The 24910-nt window shown below is 44.2% G+C and overlaps 1 protein-coding gene across 1 annotated transcript in view; it reads right to left on the bottom strand.

Annotated features, from left to right (window-relative positions):
* Positions 1-24910, bottom strand: part of Lrig1 (leucine rich repeats and immunoglobulin like domains 1) — a 100860-nt gene that overhangs the window by 43190 nt on the left and 32760 nt on the right. The window contains exons 2-3 of the mRNA XM_048438348.3: positions 19797-19868; positions 10722-10796 (exon numbers count right to left, since the gene is read on the bottom strand). Coding sequence (XP_048294305.2) covers positions 10722-10796; positions 19797-19868 — 147 coding nt within the window. The remainder of the gene's footprint in view (positions 1-10721; positions 10797-19796; positions 19869-24910) is intronic.

Below are 24910 nucleotides of genomic sequence, written 5' to 3'. Positions count from 1 at the left end.
CCTGGTTGTGAAGTTTTACAAAATAGAGCCACTAAGGGAAATGAGGAAAGGTATTCAGGGAATTTCTGTTTCTCACAGCTACTTGTTAACCAACAATTACCTCCAAAGCAAAAAGTGTAACAAAAACAAAATGCCAGGCAGTCATAGCTGACAGAAGGCCTAGTGGAATGAGAGAGAGCTATACTCTACAACTCCCCAAAAAGGAGCTAATATATCTGAAAGCCAAGAATGAAAACATACACACACACACACACACACACACACACACACACACCTGTGAACTCCAATAGGTTTTCAAAAGATCATCCAAAAGAAATATGTGCAAATGAGATCAATTTTAGGGCAGACAGATGAACTACCTGACACCAGGAAACAAACACCCTCAGAGCACAGCAAGGCAAGAGCCATGTCAGCCCAACCCTGCAGCTACAGGTGACAATATGAAGCAAGAACTAATTTACCTCCATCACAGAGTCATATGGTTCAGAAGTGACTTCCCAGCGGCCCTCCAAGGCTCTGTACCAACACAGCTGGGCAGATGCTAGTGCACAAGAGAGAACAGACCCTGGGGGCTACAGTGTTGCTGCCTCCCCATGCTCACTTTGAGCACCCAGTTAAGAAGTTAGGAAGAGAAACCACAAATTGGCACCTCTGCCTCAACTGTTTTGGTTTGAAATGCATCCAGGAAGTGAGGAAATGGCATAAGAATCTTGGCCTAGAGTGATGTCTTCGAGGGCAGGTCCGCATTACGGGCAACTCTGCTGGCATTTCCACAAAGGAGGCTGGGGCTCTGTGGAGGCCTGGCAACAAGAGCACTTCCCTGGATGTGTCTCCTCTTAGGAGGTAGCCAGCCATAACCCTTCAGAACAACCAGCTACCTGAGTGCACAGGGAGGATCAGTCTGAACTGCAGGCACGGGAAGTATTTCTGTGAGTCCGCAACCTTTAATGAGAGTGATACCATGAGCTGTTCCAGATGAGCTCACCTGAGGCCAACAAGGCGCTTGTAAAGCAAATACATGTAGGGATAAGCTGGACACTGCCTGGGCAGAAGCATCTTGCCCCTCACTGTATGTCAGCTCTGGACCTGACAAAACTCCCCTAGGCTCCCAGACCACATCATTCCAGAACAAGTGGGCAACCAGCTTTAGAGGTGGAGAAAAGGGAGATCAGGACCCATCTCTGTCACTCTCTGACCTCAGTGAAGACTTGCAGTGGGCACCTTCAGCGTCTCACAGACTACAGAACTGCACCTCGGAGGGTACACAAGACATACACCAAATCTGCACTCACTGTTTTATATCTAAAAAGGTGGAAGGATAAGATAACATCTGATCATTTTTAATTACGGAAATGTCCATTTCATATGCCTGTCAACATAATGATTAACTAGCCTATCTTTAGTTAGTGTGATTCTTTGCACAAGTGGTTGAATCTGTACTCCCTATATACTGCCCAACAATGACAGGCCTTATGAAAGAAAGGCCTGGCATAAACACAAACACATTTCTTCCACTTGGGCTAGAACAGCTGAAAATGGCTCCCAGGTGTGAGCAGACACAATAGGAAAACTGCCTTCTTTGCAAGGTCATCCTGCAGGTCAAAGTCAAGCCAGCCATTTTCGGATTAGGTGTGTGTGCACAAGAGGCTTCCCCAAGTGCTAACTGGATTACAGAAGCCACCTGCAGGAAGTGGTAGGGGGAGGAGGGGAGAAGGAAATGGCCCAGTTGGAATGAGTTTGTTGATATGGGCAGGAGCCAGCCCCTTTCACACTGGAGGTTGTGCAACCAGTGCGGCTCTGCTTCCAAACTACATTTCATGGAGCCCTAGAGGGTGTTCAGAGCCCACTCCTGGAAGGCGTGGCTCCTCCCCTCCAAGTCTTTCCTGGTTTCTCAAGCATCAGGAGCAGCCTGTATTCCCACTGGATCCTGTACTATATCGAGAGAGGAAGGGAGAAAGGGAGGAGGGGGTGGGGGGAGCACCACCCAAACTTCTAACAAAAGCCAACACTCAGCAGTATAACTTCAGCTGCTAAGTTCCCAGAAGGCAAGAACCTCCATGACCAAGCTGGTATTCTGCAAGTGCTCCCCTGCCTGGGCTCCCCCAGCTCTGCAGCTGGAGTTCCTTCACTTTCTCAGCAAATAACTTGCAGATGTACCTCTCATCTCCCTGGTTTACCACCCCCACTCTCAAAGACCGAGGAGAGAGGAGGAAAAAAACCAGTCATGACTGTGTGTGATTTGGCAGGCTCTCTAGGAGGCCACATCGGCTTCTTTCCCAGAGAAAGGCTCACTTCAACTAGGGGCAAAAGGACATCTGCAGAATCCCCAGGAAGCTGCCGGGACACAGGACTGCTCTCAAAAGTGGGAATTTTCTATTTTAAGGCTCAGTGGTGGTACTCAGCATCTGATGAGGCTGCAGTGCTGAGACCACAGGTCCTCTTCAGCCTTTCAGCAGAAACTTGCTGGCTTGCCTAACAGCCTGTTTGCTGACAAAGAAAAAAGATGGAACAGCAGATTGGCCCCCAAATGGAGCTAACCATGTCTGCTGGTCTGCTAATACGGGTGAATGCCCCAGGGTCTCACTGCGCTGGCTGAATAGTGTTAAATTACACCCACTTCACGGAGGAGGAAAAACGGAGTCTAATATTAGAGATGCGGATCAGAGTCCACAGGGTACCCACTGAGATTTCCAAATTCCTGAATCCTAGAATAAAGAATTACAACAGAGACAGGCAGTGATAGGAATAGGGGCAGTGTATTAAGGAAGAGAAAGGCATTCCTGAGAATGGGCTAGACAGCTGGGACAAAACTGGGACTTTTGCCAATGCCCTAAGCCTGGTGACCCTCTGCAGGCCATTTCCATCACACCGACCTTCTCTTGAAGATGTTGTAGGTGGAGAAGGGTTTTCAGTCTCTCTGCCAGCTGGCTTGTTCTCTTGCTTTAATCTCTTCTGCCTACTTCTCTATGCCACACTCTTACTCCACAACCTCGGGTAAAATGTCGCTTCATCTGAGAGCCTTTCCTGCCATGCATGAAGAAGGGACCGCAGACAGTGCTCAGCCCTTGTATGATGATTATCTGTCCATCTTCCTTTGCAGCTAGATGGAGCTCGTTAGGAGAAGATGGCTTAGACCACTTGTTCCTGAGCTTCTCTTCTGGTGGACCCTCCTAGGAGCCTCAAAGCAGGTCCAGCAGCCTTAATCACACCTCCAGAGTCCACCGCAAACCAGCCTGTGCTCTACTGCTTTGTTTTATTGTTAAATCTGAAATTGCGAGGAGAAAGACCAACTCCATGACTGACTAATTAAAGCAAGTTTTGTGTTAGAGGTGCACCTGGAACTAGCTAGCTGGCTCTCTGGATCTTAGAGAACAGCCCCAGATGTGAAGGAGACAACTCTTTTTATAGCTTGGGGTAGGGGTTTTCCAAATGGTGGATTTGGTGGGCAAAATAGGTAGGGTCACAAGCATAACAAGTTAGTGATAACAACCTCCTGAAACAAGGACATGACTTCCAGGTGGTCATAACAACAGGTAGTCCTACCCAGGTAGCCATAACAACCCTTCTGAAACAAAGGTAGGGTTGTAACATGGTTATTAACTTTTTGAAACAAAGACACATTTGTCATTCCTGGAACAGGCAGTATAGACTATTTGGAGTTAAGGTTATAGATGGGGTATAGCTCAATTCTTAAGAAACTGAGGTTTAATCATAAACAGGAATGAATCTAGTTTGTCTTTACTATAAGTTGGCTTTTAAGTCTAAGATGGAGGCAGGCTGGTTCTTGGTTATCTCTTATGCTTACTGGTCATCAGGACTACAGCCTCCCCGGGGCAAAAGGCTGGAAAGTGGGAATAAATGGAAGGGTTATGCACAAAGCAAGGCTAGGAATAGACAAGCGAGGACAAGGAGAGAACTGCACATCTCCCCGACACCCTTTTAACTGTCACATGAAACAAAGAAGTACTCTTCAAGACTTAGGTAAGGACAAGGATAACCAGCAGTAAGGTCAGAGGTATTAAAACTGACTCTTGCTCTGGGAGACAAGCTTCAACAGCCACCAGTATGCTAATGTTCAGGTGGTGATATGTCTCCTGCCAGATTAGGCTGCATAACAGCTGCATTAACAGCGTTCCTTGTCTCCTTCCCTCCCTAGTAACTTGGAAAGTCATCTGGAGAGCCCCAAGTAGGTCACCAATAAACAACAAACTGTTAAAAACCATGGGTCTCGAGCATGCTCAGTGTATCCAAGGTACTTATGCTTTTTGTTTCCTGCCACTCAACTCTGAGTAGTGACTGCTTGGAGCCCAATATTCCTGGCAGGTGCCTGTCACCACACAGGTGACATAAGGAGATGTCTGACTGATTCTCTTCCAAAGTTTATTGGGCTTGGAAAGGATACATGAGACCTGGGGCTTCTCTCCCACATCTCATATAAACCTAGGCAGTGACCCTGCATGGCAGTACAACAGCATCTGGGAAGACATAAGCTAATTCTCTTGTCCCATACAGAACTGTTGAATCAGAACAGCGTGACCAGCTTTCAATACCCTTGACTGTCTTTCTTCTCGTGATGGCTGGCACACCAACAAGAAGAGCAGCTCAGCCACCTCAACTGTGTATAACCCCCACAATGTCCAGTTTCTTTAACAGTAAAAATAAATCCACCACCTGACAGTAACCCTCAGCTTTTAAATATGATCATTATTTCATCCGTCCTGGGATAAACACCATGTGCTAACGAAGTTTTCTTTGTTTTTGTTTTTACATGAACTCTTTATTATGTCTTCTAATACTGCCCTTTCAGGGGATGCACTCACAGAAAGTTTGAAAGACAGCTGAGGAAAAACAAAGACAAAAGCCTCACCTACTCTTGCATCTCAGGTGAGAAGTAACACTCCAACCACAATACACACACACACACACACACACACACACACACCACTTCAAGAATATTAGCAACTGTTACTCAAATTCTAATTAGTGTTAATAATAAAAACCCAGAGTCAGATTATCAGGGTAAATGCTGAAAGATCAGAGAAGCAGAGCAGTCAACCACTGGTTCTTACCTCTATGAAATCCTCAGACCAAATGGGGATTCTTGTCTCTAAAAGTCCTCAGACTGAATGCCTTAAGATCCTGTCTCCTCCCACCTTATATTCCTCTCTAGGCCCAGTCCATCCATATTCTTTCCTGTCTCCACCTTCCTAGTGTTGGGATTAAAGGTCTGTGATTCCAGAGTACTGGCATTAAAGGTGTGAGCCACCACCGTCTGGCTGTTTCTCTTGAGAGATCCGTCTGCCTCTGCCTCCCAAGTGTTGGCTGGAATTAAAGGTGTATGCCATTACTGCCTGGCCTCTATGGCTAACTAGTAGCTCTCTGCACACTCTGGTCTTCAGGCAAACAAAATATATCCATACGTAAGAGAGTTCTACATCCAGCAAAGTTACACCTGTGACCTTGAACTACTATCTGTCTCTAAAAATATAGTATACAACAAAAAAAATGAAAGGAAAAAAGAATATTAGCAACCAATTATGACTCAGTATACATTTGCCTGTGTTTCAAACCAATTTCTGAGGGTCTTTGCTCAGGTCCTGAAATCATAAATAATTTCCAAAGCTGAGTGAACTCCCTATGTCTCCGACTTCCAGGGACATGCTCATGGAGGGTAGGCAAGGAGGATGTCTGCAGATCACAGCTCTCTCCCCTTTAAGATTTGCTTTTCAATTACACTTTCATTGTTAACTGATTTCTGCACTGGCTGCTCTTTCTTCCAAAGGATCTGGATTTGATTCCACATGGCAACTCACAACCACCTGTAACTCCAGTTCCAAGTGAGATGCCGCCATCTTCCGACCTCTGTGGGTACAGGCATGCACACAGTGCGGAGAAATAACAACCACATACATGAACTGAAATAATTAAAATATGTAAGAGAAGTATTTCTAAGCAACAACAGAAAACTTTAAATAGCAGTGTCACGAAGTCACAAACAATTGTAATTGTGTAACTCAGGTGTCCTGCCTATCAAGGACACAGGTTGAGAAGAGCAAAGAGTAGGGCATGGTGGCAAATAAGGCCTGAAATGTCCCACACCTGGAGAAGTAAGGCAGCCCCTACAAGGGTCACATGGGAAGTATGCTGCTGCTGCTGCAAGACACAAAGTCCCCCACGTCCCTGCAGCAATGCTCCCTGGTCTGAGAGAGGAACCACTTCCACTGCTCAGTGAGCTATGGCAATGCTGGAGGAAAAGCACAAACTCTTCCTCAACGGGAACGATGTTCATTTCTCAGACAAAATAACTATTGCCATGAGAATCAAAAGTTGGGTTTCCTGTACTTCCAAAATTTTTTCTTAAATCTCAAATATAAAAACCTGCTGGCAGATTCAGTTCCTTTTGATAAAGTTTGTTTCATTTTTTCAGATCTATTTTTATGAAATGAGTTCCCTCACTCCAACCCAATCCTATTAAAAGCTTTCCTTGGGTTTTCATGCTTTTTGTTATCATTAAGGACAAATGACTTCAGTATTATCCTTAACACTAATGCAAATAAACCTGTTCTTTGACAAATACTTTAATTAAATCAGATCCCTTCAATCAGAAAGCATTAACCAACTGAAACTGTGCTGGATGATCCCAGCTCCCCAAGCTCTCAAACTCTTTTTTGATGCCCTGATAGTAAAGGTACAAAACTGAACTTTTCCATTAGGCCTCCCAAGGTTGACACCTAGAGAGAAGAAAATTATGATCTGAAAACCCAGTCCTGAGTAAGAAAGACACAAAGAGCACACTCTAAGGCTGGCATCCAGAATGGCAGCTATCAATGCTAAAAACCACAAACCTACTTCTTAAGGTCTCAAGTACCAATAGTAGTTCAAGCAGAGGGGTAAATGTGCTTTTTGTTATGTTGCCCTCTTCTCAGATTCTAGGTCACAGAAGGAAAGTGAAAAGCTGAGGGGATCCTTTTACCATGTTTCAAGTCCCACATTTAACAAGTAAGGAAGGGCTGGAGAAATGGCTCAGTGGTTAAGAGCACTGACTGCTCTTCCAGAGGACTCGCTCGGGTTCAATTCCCAGCACCCACATAAGCCTACTCAATAATGCACAGTCAACTAAATAAATGGGTTAATTTACGTTAAAAAAAAAAAAAGTAAGGAAAAAAAGGGGGAGGAACGTCCCAGGCCACACCTGCACCAGTGACAATGAGACACACACACACATACACACATTCACCTTGTCCCTGCTTTCCCTTGATACATTTATTGAGAAATTTACCACAGGAATGCTGCCCAAGCTCCCCAAACTCACATGGCCCCAGCAGACATACACTCCATTCCACAGATCCTCAATTTTTTCAAAGTGAGTAACGACTTGGAGCTAGGCTAGACATGGTGGTTATTACTCCAAATCCTGAGGCAGGAGAATTCAAGTTCAAAGACAGTCCAGACAACATAGTGAGAGCCTGCCTCAATTAAAAATGTCTTAAAAGTGCTGGTATTAGGCAGAACTGGAGTCCTTCAGTAATACGCTTGCCTTACAAGCACAATAATTTGATTTCAACCCTCAGAAGCCATGTAACAATGCTGGGCACAGTAGTACACATTTGTAATCCCAGAGCGGGGTAGGGGGGGACTGACAACAGGAGGATCCTTGGGGCTCACCTGCCAGCTATGTCTAGTCTAATTGGTAAGCTTCAGGTCTATGAGAGAAATTGTCTCAAAGAAGGTAGATGGTTTTCCTGAAAATGGCACTTAGCCTCTGGCCTCCACATGACATGTGCAACTGAATGCACATATGCATGCACACACACACACACACACACACACGCATGCATGCACACAAATATTTTAATGGAGCTGGGGGTATACCTGGACAGGCATGTGCCTAGCATATATAAGATCCTGAGCTTAATCCCCAGTACTACAAAATGATGTAACTGAAACAAAGAATTGCAGGGTAAAGATTAGAAGCGTCCATGCCCTGCCATATCTTTATGCACAGCATCTGGGGCAAGCTCTAGACAGAAAAGAAGGAGCGGCAGAAGAGGCACCCACTAAGTTGTTACAGAACACTGCCACCTCTTAGTTCTGCGGTCCTGAGACACAGCACAGGTTAAGAAAGCATACTGTTCTAAGTCTGAATGACTTGCAGTGGCTTCCCTGACTGTTCCCACGAGGAGGGGACATGGGCTTTCTGCTCATCTGCTGGGAGCAAAATGGCCTATAACCATGCTCCCCAGACTGCCAACTCAACTTTTTTTTTTTTGCAAGCACCCGAAATACAGTTTCAAAACAAAAAAAGGACAAAGATCCTTCAACTTCTAGTTTCAGAGAAATTACTGCCCAAGTCAGAGAGGATGAGAATAGACCAATGAGGTGGCTGCCAACATGAACCTGCATTTTCCAAACCCAATCACAACAGAAAGGGAGGCTTTTTTTTTCTTTTATATATTTCAACATAGTCTAATGGAAGAAAGGGAATAGGGCCAAACAGCCCTACTGCTCCCTGGCACTGGTGCCAAAGAACAGAAACAGAGTTTTAGTTAGTAGAGAAGGGAAAGTTCAAAGAGCCACAGGTCCAGTCAGGGCACTATGTCAGGGGCCCTCCTGCCACTGACTCAGAATCACCTATAAGGGCATTTTTGTCCAGCCTCGGTCCTACCGCTGTCTTGCAACTAAGAAGAGTTTTGGGGAGCTACTCCTCCCTAGTTTCTTCACCAAGTAAGGAGCAAGCGGAATGAAACCAGAACTTGTACTCGAATGAGTGGGCAAGTGGCCTTGTTAAATAAGGACTGTGATGGGTGTGGCCCAATGCTCTGCACTCTAGCATGCCTGGAGCTGACAGGAACTGCTAGTCTGCGATCTGGGCTTCCAGAAGCCACAAGTTAAATCTTCAAGTGTTGTGCTTCATGGACACACAAGGGATTATCACATCCCTAATTAGCTTCACATAAGGCTAACTGACCTAATTTACCAGCAGTTAAACTCTCCAGATGCCGTGCACAAAGGCCAAGTAGATACAAAAGAAAACCAGACCTTTGCCTAGCTAAAAGGGTTACAGCTTTCCCAAAAGCACCTCACATAACAAGGGCTGGTCCACAGATCCTATGGTCCTAAAAGTGAGAGCTTACCAAGGTCCACAGAGCTGTGACTAGCCACCAGCCAGAAGCAGTGGCCAGGTATCATGTCTCATGGGGTAACAAACACTTTCCATGTGGTCTATTCCCCATTAGTCCTGACCTTGCCCATGGGGAATGTATAAAGGAGAAGGAACACATTTTGTAAATGAGGGAAAAGAGGCTCTAAGAGCATAAGTCATTTTTCCAGGATACAGACAGTGAGTCACAATTCTGTTCCACAGGTTTTCCTGCAAGCTACCAGGCCTCATAAAGGGTTAAGTTCCAGGGCAAAGTGCACAGGACACAGCGCCCGTGGCCAGAATCAGATCTGCAAGCTACTCCAGCAGCAATCTTATTAACTTCCTGCTAAGTCCCCTGCTCAGCCTGCTTAGCCTGTGTTGAGAAAACGATGTATACAGGTGAGACAATGAATCCTAAAGCCAACAAATTAAAGGTATGCAGGGAGTAAGTGGAGATGGGAAATCCAGTATAACAAGGTATTCTGCTGGAGAAGCTGCCAATGAAACCTGGTAGCCATCATTCCTGTACTCAGGGCATATGTGGAAAGACCGCTGTGTGAGCTTAAACCAGTGGCACTTGACCTGATGCCACAGCAATGGGGTGGAGCCAGGTGCATAATCCCCAGATAAGGCTAGGAGTAGTTTAAATGATAACACCCTCAAAGTTCCCTCCTCTTCCTTTTTGGTTAAGCCCCTGTATGCCTTTTCTCATTTTCAATATTTTGTCTACAGTAACACACAGCACTATGATTTGAGTCTGAATTTCCCCCACAAATTCAGGTTTTGCATGTTTATTCCCTGGCTGACAGTACTGTTTGGGAGGTTGTAAAACTCTTAGAAGCAAGGGCCATGCAGCAGAAGTGTACCAATAGGAGCAGGCTGTTGGAGGTTACCAGGACCCTGGTTCTAGGTCCCTGCTTTCTGGTATACCAACATGTGGACAGCCACTGCCACAAGCTCCTACTACAACAGACTGATCCACTGGCCCACCTGCATCTGCTATGAAGGGTCAAAACCCTGAAACCTGAATCACAGCCACTCTTTCTTTGTACAAGCTGTTCCCATCAGGTGTTCTGTCACAGAGATGGACAGCAACTTCCATACACAGGTCTTGTCCCAGCTAACACTTGGTGGTGACAGTCAACTAACTCCTGATATTGGGATGACTCCAGGGCTCTGTGGTAGTTTTTAGTCTCTTAGGACCATAAAAGTAAACTGGGTTTACCGAGGAAACTGACACAGTTCACTCTTCTAATCTAGTTTATTAACCCATGCTGGAACTTAACTACTAAAAGCAAGACATCTGGTCTTATGTACCTCTAGAGGTGTGTAGGGTATGTGGGGGGAGGGGAGTACGGGAACCAACTTTCCCCAAGTTAGAAATGAAGCAACAATTCAACTTAACACCATAAACCACCAAACAGCAAAACAAAGTGCTTGCTATGATCATTATCAGGCAACACTAAGACAGGCCCTTGTTTACCAGAAAACACACGGACACACAAGCTCTTGCTAGCAAGTGTCAGCAACCACCACAGTCCCACCGCACAGCCCAGGGTCTCCAGGTGGCACCACTTACAGAAAGAGAGAGACGACGTGTGCAGAGGCAGCGCCCAAGGATGGTATGGCTGTCAGCTCATTGTTATTGAGGTACCTGTAAGAACAAGAAGTGATCGTCACTTGGAGCATTTAAATTAGAACTCACATACACAAAAATTAACAAATCAGTGCTGTAGGTAACCATAGTAAGGCTACAATGGGATGTGAGATAAAAGAGAAGGGATTTAGAATCAGTTTTTAAAGGGAGACAAGTCACATTAAGTTTAAAAAACAAACAAAAAAAACCTAACCACTTATCACATCCCTGGTGAGAAATAAACACAAAGAGGAACTATGTTCTGGCTTCCCATCAAGCTCAGAAATCAACTAACAGGAATAGTAACAACAGGCCATGGTGTGGGTTCTAGCCAAATGTGTTCCCATGAACATCCACAGAAATGATCTTGATGAACTAAAGGATTTGGGGGATAGGAAGAATTGATCCCTCCGAGTTACTCTAGTTCTGTGTCCCACGCAAGGGACAACATGAGAATGAGAGCTGAACACTGCTCACTCACAGGGATGGTATTCCAAGGGGTTCCATGTGCCTCTGATGTAACAGGGGGCTGGACTCACACCCTCACCTATCTGAGGTTCCTCTGAAGTCTCTCAGTGATGTACAAAAACAAACGTACCGTGCTTCCACAAATAGACATTTTGAAACTTCTCTGCAAATGGATTCATTCTCCAGGATCCCCTCCCATTACAATATTCTAAATCCAGATTTCCACAGTTAATATCTCTTAATGGAAGGGAAAGCCCACAAACCGAAACACAGCCTGCCTGTCTACCCACAAAGGCTGTGCAATCTGGTCTCTTTACATGGGCATACATTTCTAAATCTGGGAAGAGAATCCAAAACCAGACTCCCAATGTAAGCCCCAAATGCTATAAGAAACCCAAGGTACAAAGTCAGGCTGCTGGGGGGATAGGCTAGAAAGAAATAGTATTTAAAAGAGAAATTGAGAGGATAAAAATGGATTATTTTGCTCCCGATTTCTTAAGGGAGGTATATCTTGCAAAAAGCATCCTACTCCATTTGAGGACAAGACACAGAAATGACAGCTGTATTCAAACAAGTACACGACTTGGATACTTGTTTGAATAATATGGCTGTCTGCCATCTTTTCATAGATGAATAGAAGGGGTGGGGGCTTGAATTATCTCATTTGCTTTCTTCAAAGCCAAAGTCAGTTAGGAATGAAGCTTGGCAATTACTGACTGTGGGACACAGAATGCCTTTTTCACTAGCTCCATGACTGAAGCATCTGGCAGGGAGAAGGCAGGTCTGTGTCATGTGGCAGATCTCTTCTCCACTTAAAGAGGCCTTGTTTGTGGAAATAGACAATTAATTACTTTAACAGTCTCTTATCTGACTGCCCCTTAAATCACACAGTTTCTGCCTCACCGTTATCTCTTTCTGCCCTGCCATTTCCCATCACAGTGTGGAAGTACTGAAAACTCTCATCAGTCCTAATCTCAACCAATAAATCTTCGTAATACCCACCAGAGTGCTGATTACTAGAGAGGACCCTCACATCTTATCAGAGTAAGAAACACTGTCAGGAGTCTGTTGCCAACAAGTCATCCTGCATAAGAACTCATTTCTTTTTTTCTTTTCTTTCTTTCCTTTTTTTCTTTTTCTTTTTGATTTTTTTGAGACAGCAGTTCTCTGGAACTAGTTCGTGTATACCTGGCTGGCCTCGAACTCACAGAGAGTCACCTGCCTCTGCGTCCCGAGTGATGGGATTAAAGGCACCAGCTCAAGAACTCATTTCTTAAGGATTACTGGAAATCAGAGGATGGCGGTGGTAGTAAAAATAGCAGTAGTGCTTTGCTAGAGACTTACTGAGGTGGGAACCATTCTAGGAGCTTTCCATGCGCTACACCTCATCTTTAGATACCAGGATCCCAGGAACATCCCAGTACACCAATGAAGCAGCCAAAACACTGAGATGTGCAATAACCGGACCACAGTCACCACAAACACCTGACAGTGATCAGAGAGTCAAGCTTAGGATCTAGGTTTTCTAACAACTACTCGTTGCTTCTTTGTAATTACAACCCAAATTCCATGTGCATTAGGTAATTTTATCTTAGCAACAACTTTGAGTCAGATACCAGCAATTATTATTCCCTACATTATAGTAAGTTTAAGTCCACTTAAATACATAGCCTGGGGTCCTATGACCCTAGCCCAACACTTCACATATACGACACAGCCAGGAGATGAACACAGATGGACAAATCAGAAAAGAGAAAGTTCACAGGCTAGGAAGGATGGGACAGGCTTGAACACTCATAATCCCTCAGGTAACATCAAGGTTGTTTTCCCGCCTGCTTACCGTAACTTGATAAGAGAATGAGATTCAGTGCAGGTAAACTTCAGCTGAGGAACCTGGTCTCAGGCCAGCCCTGCTATGCATATGACACACCACTGCACTTGATACATACCACAGAACTAAATGTGTGAGAGAGGCGAAGGGGCAGGCCAGCACTTCACATCTCCATGAGCCTGCTGGAAGTGTATTATGCAGGAACAGGAGACCACGGCTAAAGATTAACAGGGAATTGTATGTCTTGATGAGCAGCCCCGGAGCAACAGGCTTGGTCAGAAATAGCAGGCTCTAATTTCAACAGGGCTGCCTGATTTATGGAGAGGACAGTTGGAGCCCAAAGGAGAGGAACTAACTGCACAGCTAGCTAACTTTTATATCGTTTCTACTTTCAAGAAGAAAAAAAAAATGCTAGTTCAACATAAGCTGCTAGCTCCATCGCTATTGGCTCCCCAGTTGTTTGTCCTGCCGAAAAGAGAATGCAATCCTCAGAAGGCAAAACCGTCGAACTCGCTCTGAGACCTGAAGAGCTGTTTGCCAGACTGAAATAGAGACTGGTCAAAAATAGCACTGCTGCGGCACTGAAGGAAAAGAGGCTGCTGGATGTTTATCAGTCTCCATGAATACAGGCATTTTAGAGGTTAAGGATAGTGGGTGATGAAATGCTTTCACTATCTAGGGTTCTACTCTTCCTCATGCCTGTGCTCTAGCAGCTCCCCGCTGACTCCACCCACCTACCCCCACACCCAAAACTTTAATTCCACTCAAAACACTACGAATCTCCCTGAAATGCCTAGCTTTTATAAACCGTCTCCTGATGATTCAGGACCAGAGCATGAATCATGGCCCAACCCTGAGCTGGAGGAGGTGTAAGTAGGGTCAATGAGATACACAGATTGCCTGACTCCAGGACAGAACCTGGAGGTGGGATGCTTCCCACTGACCCTTAAGGTCAGCTTGGACATTCTGATCCTGCAGCTTTCTCTTTAAGCTTCCACTTATAAGCAATAAGTAGCTTGCTAAAGGGAATATTACATGCTGCAAGATGCACGGTGTCATAAAGGGCAGGCCACAATACAGCAGCATCATTTATTAGCCTTATCAAATATGGCTTTAATAAACAATATGAAAGCCAACAAAGGTGTAATTGGGGGTTGGAGGGGAGGCAGTGAAGTCTTTATTTACTTGAATGGCTTAAATGGACACACAGAGTTTCACACACTCCAATGAGAATACAAGGAGTACTCAGTGAAAGACAAAGCTTGCTCATACTTCAGGCGCCTGCTCTGCCCAAGAGGAAGCTCCCGAGACAGTCAGGAGAGACTTACATGTTTCTGTTTCACATAGACATGTGCACACTACACATACTGTTCAACACTGCTTTTCCATTTAGGGATATATCATGAAGACCTTTTGACCACCAGCAGAGTTTATTTACTAACTATTTAGCCAATTGGCTCTTTGTAGACAGAGTGGCTGCTCTGGGCTATCTCCTAACAGAGATGGAGCTGCAATAGGATTCAGATTGAGAGTTTGGTTGGTTGTTTCTTACAAGGAAAAATCCATTAGCAGTAGTGCTTAAAAGTAAACGTGAGCTTTAAATTAGGGCTTCAGTTACTGGAGAATAACACTGACACACGATTTTTCTTGGTAAGACTTTATGGTATATGCAGCTGGTCAGATAAAATTGTTTTATATAATAATACAGAATATTGTTTGTTAGAATTCATGAAGGTTTGATCTGTGACTCCCTGAAAATACCGGAAGCTCAAGAACCATAGAAAGATAAATATATAGCACCTGTCTATAACCTGAATGTGTCCTGGGAACCCACAACCATCTCCAGATTACTTAACACACCTAAGATAATGTAAATGCTAGGTAAGCCATTAGATTGCACTGAATAGGATATAAGCACAAGAAAATAAGTACATCTGTACATGTTTCAAACAAGCATTTTTCAATTATCAATTAGAGGTTGGCTGATCCACAGATGATAAATCCATGGATATGGAGAAATAGTTACTTTAAGTTAATAATCACACATGACAAGAAGAATGAATGACTGCTATGTGCCCAGCTCTGCCCAATCCTGAATAACACACCAGTCCCTCAGGAGTCCACTCAATTTCAAGTCTACCTCTAATGAAGAAACAAGTAAGGAGTTGAGCAGGGAGTTTTGGGCATGAGGTCATACAGCATGGATTTTTAAATCACAGAGGCTTAGGTCTTCTACTCCTTAGCAATCTAATGACCTTCAGCTTGCCATTTAACCCTGCTGTACCTTGGTTTCCTCCTTTAAGAAATGTAAATAATACAAGTACCAAAGTCACAAGGCAGGATCCAGAAGAAATAAATCTAAAAGTGAGAAATACTTAGCAGTCAGTACTAACAGCAAAAAAAGCCCATCCAAACTTCCCTCAGTAATCCAGTCTTTTTTTACATAACAACCATGAACCCTCTGCACCTGTGCTGTACATGCACACGGGAGCACAGGGCTTCCTTGCCCTCTCCAGGAAGCATGGAGGGCACAGCAGCATAGTAGCAAGCACTCCCAAACCACCCACAGTAATGTGATCTGAGTGTCTTTGCACAGAGGACTGTATAAATAGCCTCTTCTTAGAGGACTCAGTGTCCAGCATTCTGGTGGAGGCACTCCCTGCTGGGCTTTCCTCAGGGTTGTAAGCAGTGAGGACTGTGACTTGGAAGCAGCTGCACATAGCCATATCCTCCAGGGGCTCCAAAAGGCTTGCTTTCTGTCTCTCCTCAGCGCACAATGCTATGTGGTTCTAGAGCTTCCAAAATTAAACCACTGCTAAGTCACTACAACTATCGTGCTGGCCTTTGCTCCAAAGATCACAAGGGAGAACTGACTTGAGCCAAGTTAATTTGGAAGCACTGGTGTGTTGACTGTGGGTTGTGTTCTTTTTCCATTATCCTTACCTAGGTCCCACCACTCACTGCTGGTAGCTCTCTGAGTCACCAGGATTTTATTACACTGGGCCTCCACCAGTGAGAAGTTAGTGTTGCTACTCTGGGCCCGATGAAAGCAACTCACCATCTGCAGAGGTAGAGACAGTCACGGTGGCAAGAAGTCCAATCTGTCAGCCTCAAGGATGTGTTACTAAACAACACACTCAGTACGGGGGTTGCAGGGCTCAAAGGCAGGAGGGAATCCCGCATCCACATCAGTGAGGAGCTACAACAGGACTGACTATGGGCCACTACATCAGTGTCACTGAAAGTGGAAAAACCCAAGAGCAGGAACAGACCTAGACCAGAACCACAAATCCAGCCATTTCCCCACCAGGAGACCTTGTAGCCACAGGGCAGTGGGTGAGCTGTGCACACTCTGCTCCTTACTAGCTGTGAGCATAAACTCTTCAGAAACCTGGAGCTGATGGAGATTACAGCTGGAGGTCCAGGGAGCCAAGCAAATGAAAGAAGGAAGCCTCTGAGCAAGGAACAGGGATGGAGGGAGATAAACACAGAAAGTGCTCTTCAGAGCGCTCACCACACGTATCAATGACAGAAAACAGGATATATTAATAGAATTTAAAAGATATGCATCAAAATGAATGCAAAACACAATCCACAATAAGCAAATTCAAAAGTCTGAGATAAGATGGATTAAAAGTAGCGCAGTCAAATCATTCTGGTACTGAGGCAATAGGAAAAACACCAGAAATATTGATTCTGTCTTGATTCAGACTTTTTATAATTTTGTTCATTGTAAACTTTCTAAAACATTCCTCTTAACTTTTAAAATATAACATCAAAATATCCATTATCTTGGCTGGTAAGTTTTGGTGCCTTGTGACATCAGTGCCTAAGGACAGGCCCTCACCTGCCTCACCCCAGTCACAACCCTATTTTGTATCTCACCTATTTTGTATCTCACCTATTATGGATCTCACCTATTTTTTGTATCTCAACTAGCACAAAGCAGACACAGGAATAAGTATAAACAAAAGCCTGTGGTGTCACAGGAAATAACATCATTTTAATCTCTTCCAATAATCTCTGAGACTGACACAGAATTTGAACATATAATAATCTCAAGAGCCAAGAACATCCTGGACCAAAGCAAAGTGCTGGGTTATAAAGCCAACTGGCTCCTGACAGACTAAGATTATCAACCTAGGTAACTAGGGCTGGCTGTACTGTGTCCTCTTCCTCAAATTAGTGTGTGGAAGCACACATCTAGGACATCAGAGTATAAATATATTTACAGATAGGGCCTTAAAAATGGTGTTCAGGGTCTGTAGCTCAGTGTTGTGGTACAGTGTTGGGCTAGGATGGTCAAGGCTCTGTGTCAATCTCCAGCACAAGGGTAGGAAAATATCATTGAGGTTAACTGATGCCATATGGGTGGATCCTGAGTGATGTGACTGGTGTCTTTGTAAGAGGAAATCAGGACACGGCCATATGCACAGAGGAAAGACCACGTGAAGACACAGTAAGGGGCAACAATCTGCAAACTAAGTAGAAAGAGCTCAGGAGAAGCCGGTCCTACAGGCTTCCAGCTCTCAGAACCATGAGGACTCAGTCTGCTGTTGAAGTCAGCAGCCTGTGGGATTTGTTACTGAAGTCTTGGCCCTCTTCACATTTCATCCTATCATCCTGGCTAGCTGAACCTCATGGGCAAATGAAAGACCAACACAAGGCATTCCCAAACTCCTTGCAAGTCTGCCATTTAACTCTGGAAGTCTAAGCTTTGTAAAAGGACATAAAACCCATATTGTTTGGACATGAGGAATGGGAGTGCAGCTATTCTACAAACTCTATCAGTGAATGAAGTTAAAAATTAAGGTTTCCTTAGATAAGATGCTACTATAGAGCAGAAGAATAACCACAAGGACTTTTATCAACTACTTGTAGTAAAAATGTACAAAGAACTTAATAATCTGATAAAATTCTATAACAGTAAACTTGAAAATGATTTATAGTAGTTTCATATAAATATTCACATAGAGCATAGACTTTATGAGTGGGCTGAGAATAGGGATAAGGGGGACAGGGACACGACAGGATGAGACTGGAATGGGAGGACCAGGTGGTAGGAGAGATGGGGTTGAGGGAGGGAATGTACAGAGAGACAGCTACAATTAAGGAGCGTTTGAGTGGGGCTATGGGAACCTAGTGCATTAGAAACATCCTAAAATACATGAAAGTGATCTTAATAAAGTGTCCAACTAATGAGGGAGAAAATTTAAATTATGTATTTTTAAATGTGAGGATTAGTAGGTAAGCCAGATACAAAACCATAAACACCTGCAACTCTAAGCACTCAGGGGGCTCAGGCAGGAGGATCCTGTGACTTTGAGGCCAGCCTGAGTGACACAGCAAGATCCTGTCTCAAAACAACAACAACAACAAGAAGCTGTAATATACATTTTGATCCTAAAATGATGCACATATATGTATGCAGTCTGCAGTAAATAATCACAGTGGCTCTGCATGACTTATGTGAAATTTCTGAAAAACTGCTGTGGAGCTAAAATTCCCAGTGCATGTAGCAAAACAGAATTCATTACAATAAAGAGAATGACTAATTGGGCAGTGGTGACACAAGTCTTTAATCACAGTACTGTAGAGGCAGAGGCAGACTGATCTCTGTGAGTTGTGAGTTCAAGGCCTGGTCTACAGAGTGAGTTCAGGACAACCAGAGCTGTACAAAGAAATCCTGTCTCAAAAAACCCAAAAACCCAAAACACGCCCCCCCCCCCCACCAAATACCTGCTGTTCAACAGCATTGGTGCTCGGCTCTGCCAGGAGATACAGGGAAGACGAGCCTCTATTGCCTATGCTTTTATGTCAGATTCATGGGAAACACAGACAGTGGGCTAGTACCAGGTATCACTGCTGACTAAATGATTGTGGAATCATTTAGTGGGACCTGTGAGAAAACACCAGGACAGCTTTGTGTCCCGACTGGTCAACAGGGTTTTCTATCTCTTACACACCCATCTGGCAATCATAATTTCCAGAATGCCTACTACACTGAAGCATGCCCTTCATAGAAAACAGAGGCTGCAGCAAAGCGAGAAATTTAATATGGCTCCCCTTTATCTATGAGGACTATACTCTCTGGCCCCCATGGACACCTGGAACCCTACATAAAGTCTTTTTCCATAGGTAAGTCAGTTATAGTAAGAGACTGATAATAATTAAAAGAATACAGAATAAAATTTATGTGAATTCAATCTCTTACACAAAATCTTACTGTATTTTCATCTTTTCACTTAAAGAACTACTTCAGAGCTTCTTTTTGGCATATTCCGTTGTCATTATCATCAAACCTGTGCTTTGGGACCATTACTAGGGAAAACTGGCATAACTTAACATAAGCACAACAATGCCATGGCTGATGATCTGATACCTAGGCAAGTGGCATGGACAGTGTACACAGTCTGTGACCTGGGCAAAAATGCAAGACTCCACCACACTACTCATAATTAGTGTAACTTGAGCTCATGAACTGTTTACTTCTGGAATTTTCTACTTTGCATTTTTGGTTGACTGTGGGTAACTAAAACCATGGATGAAAGAAATTGTCCTAGTGCCATTTGTCAGTGAAGACCTGTATGCAAAGTGCCTTCCTATAAGCTGAGATCACTCGCCCAGGAGAGTGGGAACAGTATAATACGAAAAGATTCTCCCCCCCACCCCCCAGACCTTTCTGCCCTCCATCCCTGTGGGTTTAGGGGAACACTTACACTTCCTGAAGATTCGTCAAGTCCTCAAAACCACCGGAGTCAATCTCGGAGAGTTTGTTATAACTCAGGTTTCTGGTAAAAGAGAAAGTGGAAAACAATAAATAGTTGACACTATATCAAAGACTAAGAAACCTCTCCTCACTCACCTCCAAAGAAATCCAGTCCCTCTGCCTAGTGACCTCTCATCCTGCTCACTGTTTAGTAACACACAGTGAGCTCTGTAAACATACTTCTCCTCACCTGCTTCAGTGCACACAGAGTGCAGAGGGCACAGCTGGGAACCCACACTGCTGGAGCAGACTCAAGCACACTTCAACAGCACCAGCTGGCTACCTGACACTTGAAAACTTAGGTGGGCCATTCCAATCCAAAAGGTTTGCACCAGGTCAGGTCCATGCCCACTCATTTTTTAAAATTACATTTATTGGAACTGGAGAGGTAGCTGAGCAGTTAAGAGTACTTACTGATCTGACAGAGGACTTGAGTTCAGTACCCAGCACCTATAAGGCTTACAAGTGCCTGTAACTCCAGTTCCAGAGGACCTGACATTCACTTCTGATATCTGTAAGCTCATACATGCATGCAGTGCACAAACATATACTCAGGCACACACACATATAAAATAAATATTTAAATTACAGTTGGGGTGTGTGTGTCTGTGTGTGTGTGTAGGTCAGAGCCAACCTGTGGAGTTGGTTCTGTCCTTCCACCATGTGCCCCTTTTAAGCCGGTGATTCTCAACCTTCCTGATGTTGCAATCTTTAATACAGTTCCTCAAGCTGTGGTGACCCCCAACCATAAAATTATTTTTGCTGCTACTTCGTAACTATAATTTTGCTACTGTTATGAGTCATAATGTAAACATCTGTGTTTTCTGATGGTCTTAGATGGCCCCTGTGAAAGGGTCATTTGACACCTCCCCCACTGTGACCCACTGCTCTAAGCCATACATTCTCATTGTTGTTTTGAGAGAGGGTCTCTCTATGTTGTCCTTGCTGGTCTGGAAATTGCTATGTAGACCAGGCTGCCCCAAGAACTCTAAGATCAGCTTGCCTCTGCTAGGGTTAATGCAGCACACCATCAATGACTTTTTAAAAATTAATGTTTAACTAAAGTATCAACAACAAACGCTAGTTACGGAAAGAGAGATCAGGCTGTCAGCACTTCACAGTCTAAGCCAGAAGTTCTCCAAAAGTGATTTCACACACACACACACACACACACACACACACACACACACACACACACGGCAATGTCTAGAGAGACGCTCAGCTGTCAGTGATGGTGGAAGATGGCACTAAGATCTTATGGTCTGAAGCTGGAGAAACTCTCAAATACCCCACCAAGCCAAGCAGTGTCTCACAATCGGGCATCCAGCAACTCAGGGTCAGTACTAGTCAGACTGAAGATCTTGGTCTAAACAAGAATCTAAGATTAACTTTAAAAAGTTCAGGAGAATAGACAAAGTTCAAGTGACATTTAAAAAATGAACACTACACGATTCAGAATAGGCAGCCTACATGGATGAACAAAATTAGGAATGTCAATCCCAAGATAAGGGAGCCAACTGGTGGGGATGTATGTTGGTGATAACCCCAGCAAGGGAAGCCACACATATGCAGCATTCAGGTAGTAGCACCATCCTGTACAGAACTGGGCGTCTCTCCCCGGCACTCCTAGCTCTAGCCTTAGATGCAGACAGAGCAAGTTTGGCAATGTTCATTCAGCTAAGCCTCTTTAACCACAGGCTGAACAGAGCCAGCCTAATCCATCAGGAACAGAAGCCACTGGAGGTGATCAAGACGAGTTTTCACTGCCATCCAGTTCCTGGCCACAATTCCATCCAGGCCTGGGGCAGGGGAGGTCAACATCTTTCATCTTGGCTATTGATTCCCTTGACATTAACGCTAATTAACAATACTACCAATCATAAATGGGGACTATCTTTTAAACTTACTCCAGAGACATTTCAATCAATACTACCCTAGAGCTGATAGCCACTTCACTGTGAACTCAAAGACATTCATCTAAATAAAAGTCACTCTGCACTTGAAACGAATGGCCCATCTGTGTTCACGGCACAGTCTGAATTAAAAGCAATTTGTCCAGAGATTAAGTTACCATAAAGATTGAAGGTGGTAATTTTTAAAACACATACTGAAGTCAAGTATGAGCTTGACTACGCTTAGGGGCGCTTACTAATGAGGATGCAGACATTAGCAGCTTAGACCTGGGAGAGAAAACCCAGCTGGAGAGAATTCCCTCCATCAGCGAAAGGGCCTACTGGACTATCGTTTTCTGCTTTGGTCTGATTATCAGAAAGGGTATGTGGACACTGTCTTGGGGGGTAACGACAGCACAAAGTTTACATCATCACAGGGAACTGGCATGGATGAACTGAAGAGAAGTTTATAAAGACTCTCGGAAGTCACAGAGCAGGTAGAAGGGCAAGCAGACTAGGTGGCTGACGGACTGAGACTAACACGGAAGCGTGCCCATCCACCTACACAGCCATTTACTCCTTGGCACCAGAGACAAGGACCAATGCTGACACCAGGCGAGGCTTTCCAGAGAAGCTCAAAATCTGAATTCTTATGAGAAAACCTTTTCAGTTCCTTTACAAAAAAAAAAAAAAAAAAAAGTAGCCAGGGATGGGTCAAACAAAACCTCTTTGCCAGCCAACTCTGGCCTGGGGAGCACTGTCTTCTGCTGGGACCTGGACTCCTGGCTCCTGAAGCTACAGGTTCAGAATGCACAGATCAGGTCAGGGGAGGGGCTGGGCTCAGCAGGCTTTCTACAGCTCACTGATGGCTCCCTTGGAAACATTCTGAGATAAAATCACGTCTTTCCTTTCCCACCCCTCACGTGTCCATTTTAAGCTGTACACCCACTGCTTGTCTTTCCTTGCAAGGAAAGATAACTAACTTTCAGATATGCTAATCAATTCTGCTGCTTAGAGCAGACTGTGAGAAACAACTTTTCCTGACACTGTAATCCAGAGCTGAGAAGCACTTGGGACTTGATACCAAGATGACAGCAAGCAGCTACAAGGACAAGACACTAAGTGTGCATTAGCCCTCACTGGTCACTGAACCAGAAAAGCCACAGATCAACACACGTGCCAAGGGGACTGCCTAGAAAGGGACCCTCTCCCACAGCACCTGTGGGCAGCAGGAGCAAAGGAGCCACGGCTCAGAGCCCCTGTCTGCAACAGCTGCTGTCCCTAGACAAGCTTTTAAGTTTGCAAAGTCGTCCTGAATCCCTAAAGAAACTGTGAGATCTCAAATGCCTTACCAGGAAATGAGGGAAACAATGTAATTCCTCTGTGGAAATATAACAAGGAATAAAACAATCGGTATCAGTCAAAACATAAATTTTCACACTACTTGCTCACTCATTGAAAAATGTATATAACATAAAATTCACCATTTACTCATTCGTAAATTGCTGCTCAGCGACCACACATACATTCAGACACACCCATCATAACCACCAGTATCAACTTTTTTACCATAAAGTTCCCAATTCCAATCTGCACCGGCTATGCCAACCACCACTTTGTCTCTATAAACACTTCTCTGGGTACCACATGAGTGGAATCATAAGACATCTGTCCTTTTGTGTCTGGCATATTTCACTTAACACAAATGATTTCAAGGCTCATAGGTGAGCCTCATTACATATGTCTAAGTGTCACTGCTTTTGATGGTTGAATAATACTTGGTATGAACATCCTACATTTTCTTATCTGCTGTCTGCAGACAAGCATTTAGCTTGTTTCTAGTTTTGGCTGTTCTAAATACAGCAATTATGAGCACAGTGTATTTTTTCCTAATTAAAAAATTACGTTTTTTTAATCCTTTGCCTTATATACTTACTAACACTCGTTTTTCAACATTAAAGGAAATATACTTAGTCCAAGAAGTTAGCAGAAAAGAATATGATTTTTAATTTCCCATCCCAAGAACAGTGAAAGGGTTAACTACTGAGAAGCATTCCTCCCGGTGGCAGCTGACCTGCACACACATCTAAAGCCTCCCACGTATCTCCAGGAACATGGCTGCCCCTTCCTGCCTGACAGGTGAATGTGTCTTCAGTGGAGGGTTCAGATTCTGTCAAACAACTCATCTGTCAGCAGGTCACACACTGTCAGTGTTCCTGTACCTTTCAGTAGCAGAGAGCTTCCAAGGAGAGAAACCTCCGGAAATTCTGTCTCTGCTAACTGTGGCTTTCCCTGAGCATCACCAGTCACTGTCACAGCACAAATTGTCCCTGTTCTTGCACAAAGAGCGTCCGGATCTTCAAACAGTTGAACCCAGCCATAGATATTTTTTCAGCTAATCTGCTGAAAGATGGCCATGCGGCCCACCGTTTGCAGAACACACAAGAGGTAGGGCTGCAGAGAACAGCTCAAATTTTATTCAGGCGTGCCTGAAAAGCACACTGTTTAACAGGGCACGACAACCCTGTGCTCGCTGAGCATATTTCCCAACAAGCTCCCAGCCCTGAGCCAGAGAAGTTCAATAGCCGAGAAATCGCTACCACCATGCACACCCGAACTAACCATGTGGCCTTGTAGTGAAACCACTTAATATATCAGAAAATATGAGCTCAGCTCCTTATCACATTAACTGTATTTCGAGCACTCAATAGGACATGTGCACTGCATGGAGGAAGGGCACTTAGTTATCGGTGAAATTTCTGTTAAACTGGGGTGGAACTAACCATAAACGAACAATGCTTCTAAATCATCACACGATTAGCAAATATTCTAAGTGACGCAGCAACTACAAAAGAAAGATGGATGTCAAAAGTTAATCTCAGGGGCTCTAGGTAGAGTGACTGCTTGGCATGTGTGAGGTCCTGGGTTTGATCCCCAACACCAAGCAATATGATACTGATAACTCAGGGCTGTGGCAGACATGGTGGGAGGGTGTTTGCCTAGTACTCAGAAGATCCTGGGTTTGATCCTCAGCACTACAAATCTGTTTCCTAGTAACACAAGAGCTTTGTTAAAAATGTACAGTGATGTTAACAAATAAATATAAGTCTTTCTTTCCCTTTTTTTCTTGAGACAGGATCTTATGTAATGTAATTCTGGCTGGCCTCAAATT

Source organism: Myodes glareolus, chromosome 3 (genome assembly GCF_982192425.1).
Source record: "Myodes glareolus chromosome 3, mMyoGla1.1, whole genome shotgun sequence".
Classification (NCBI taxonomy): Eukaryota; Metazoa; Chordata; class Mammalia; order Rodentia; family Cricetidae; genus Myodes; species Myodes glareolus.
The sequence above is the reverse complement of the archived record's forward strand: the minus strand, read 5'-3'. Positions and strand labels throughout refer to the sequence as shown.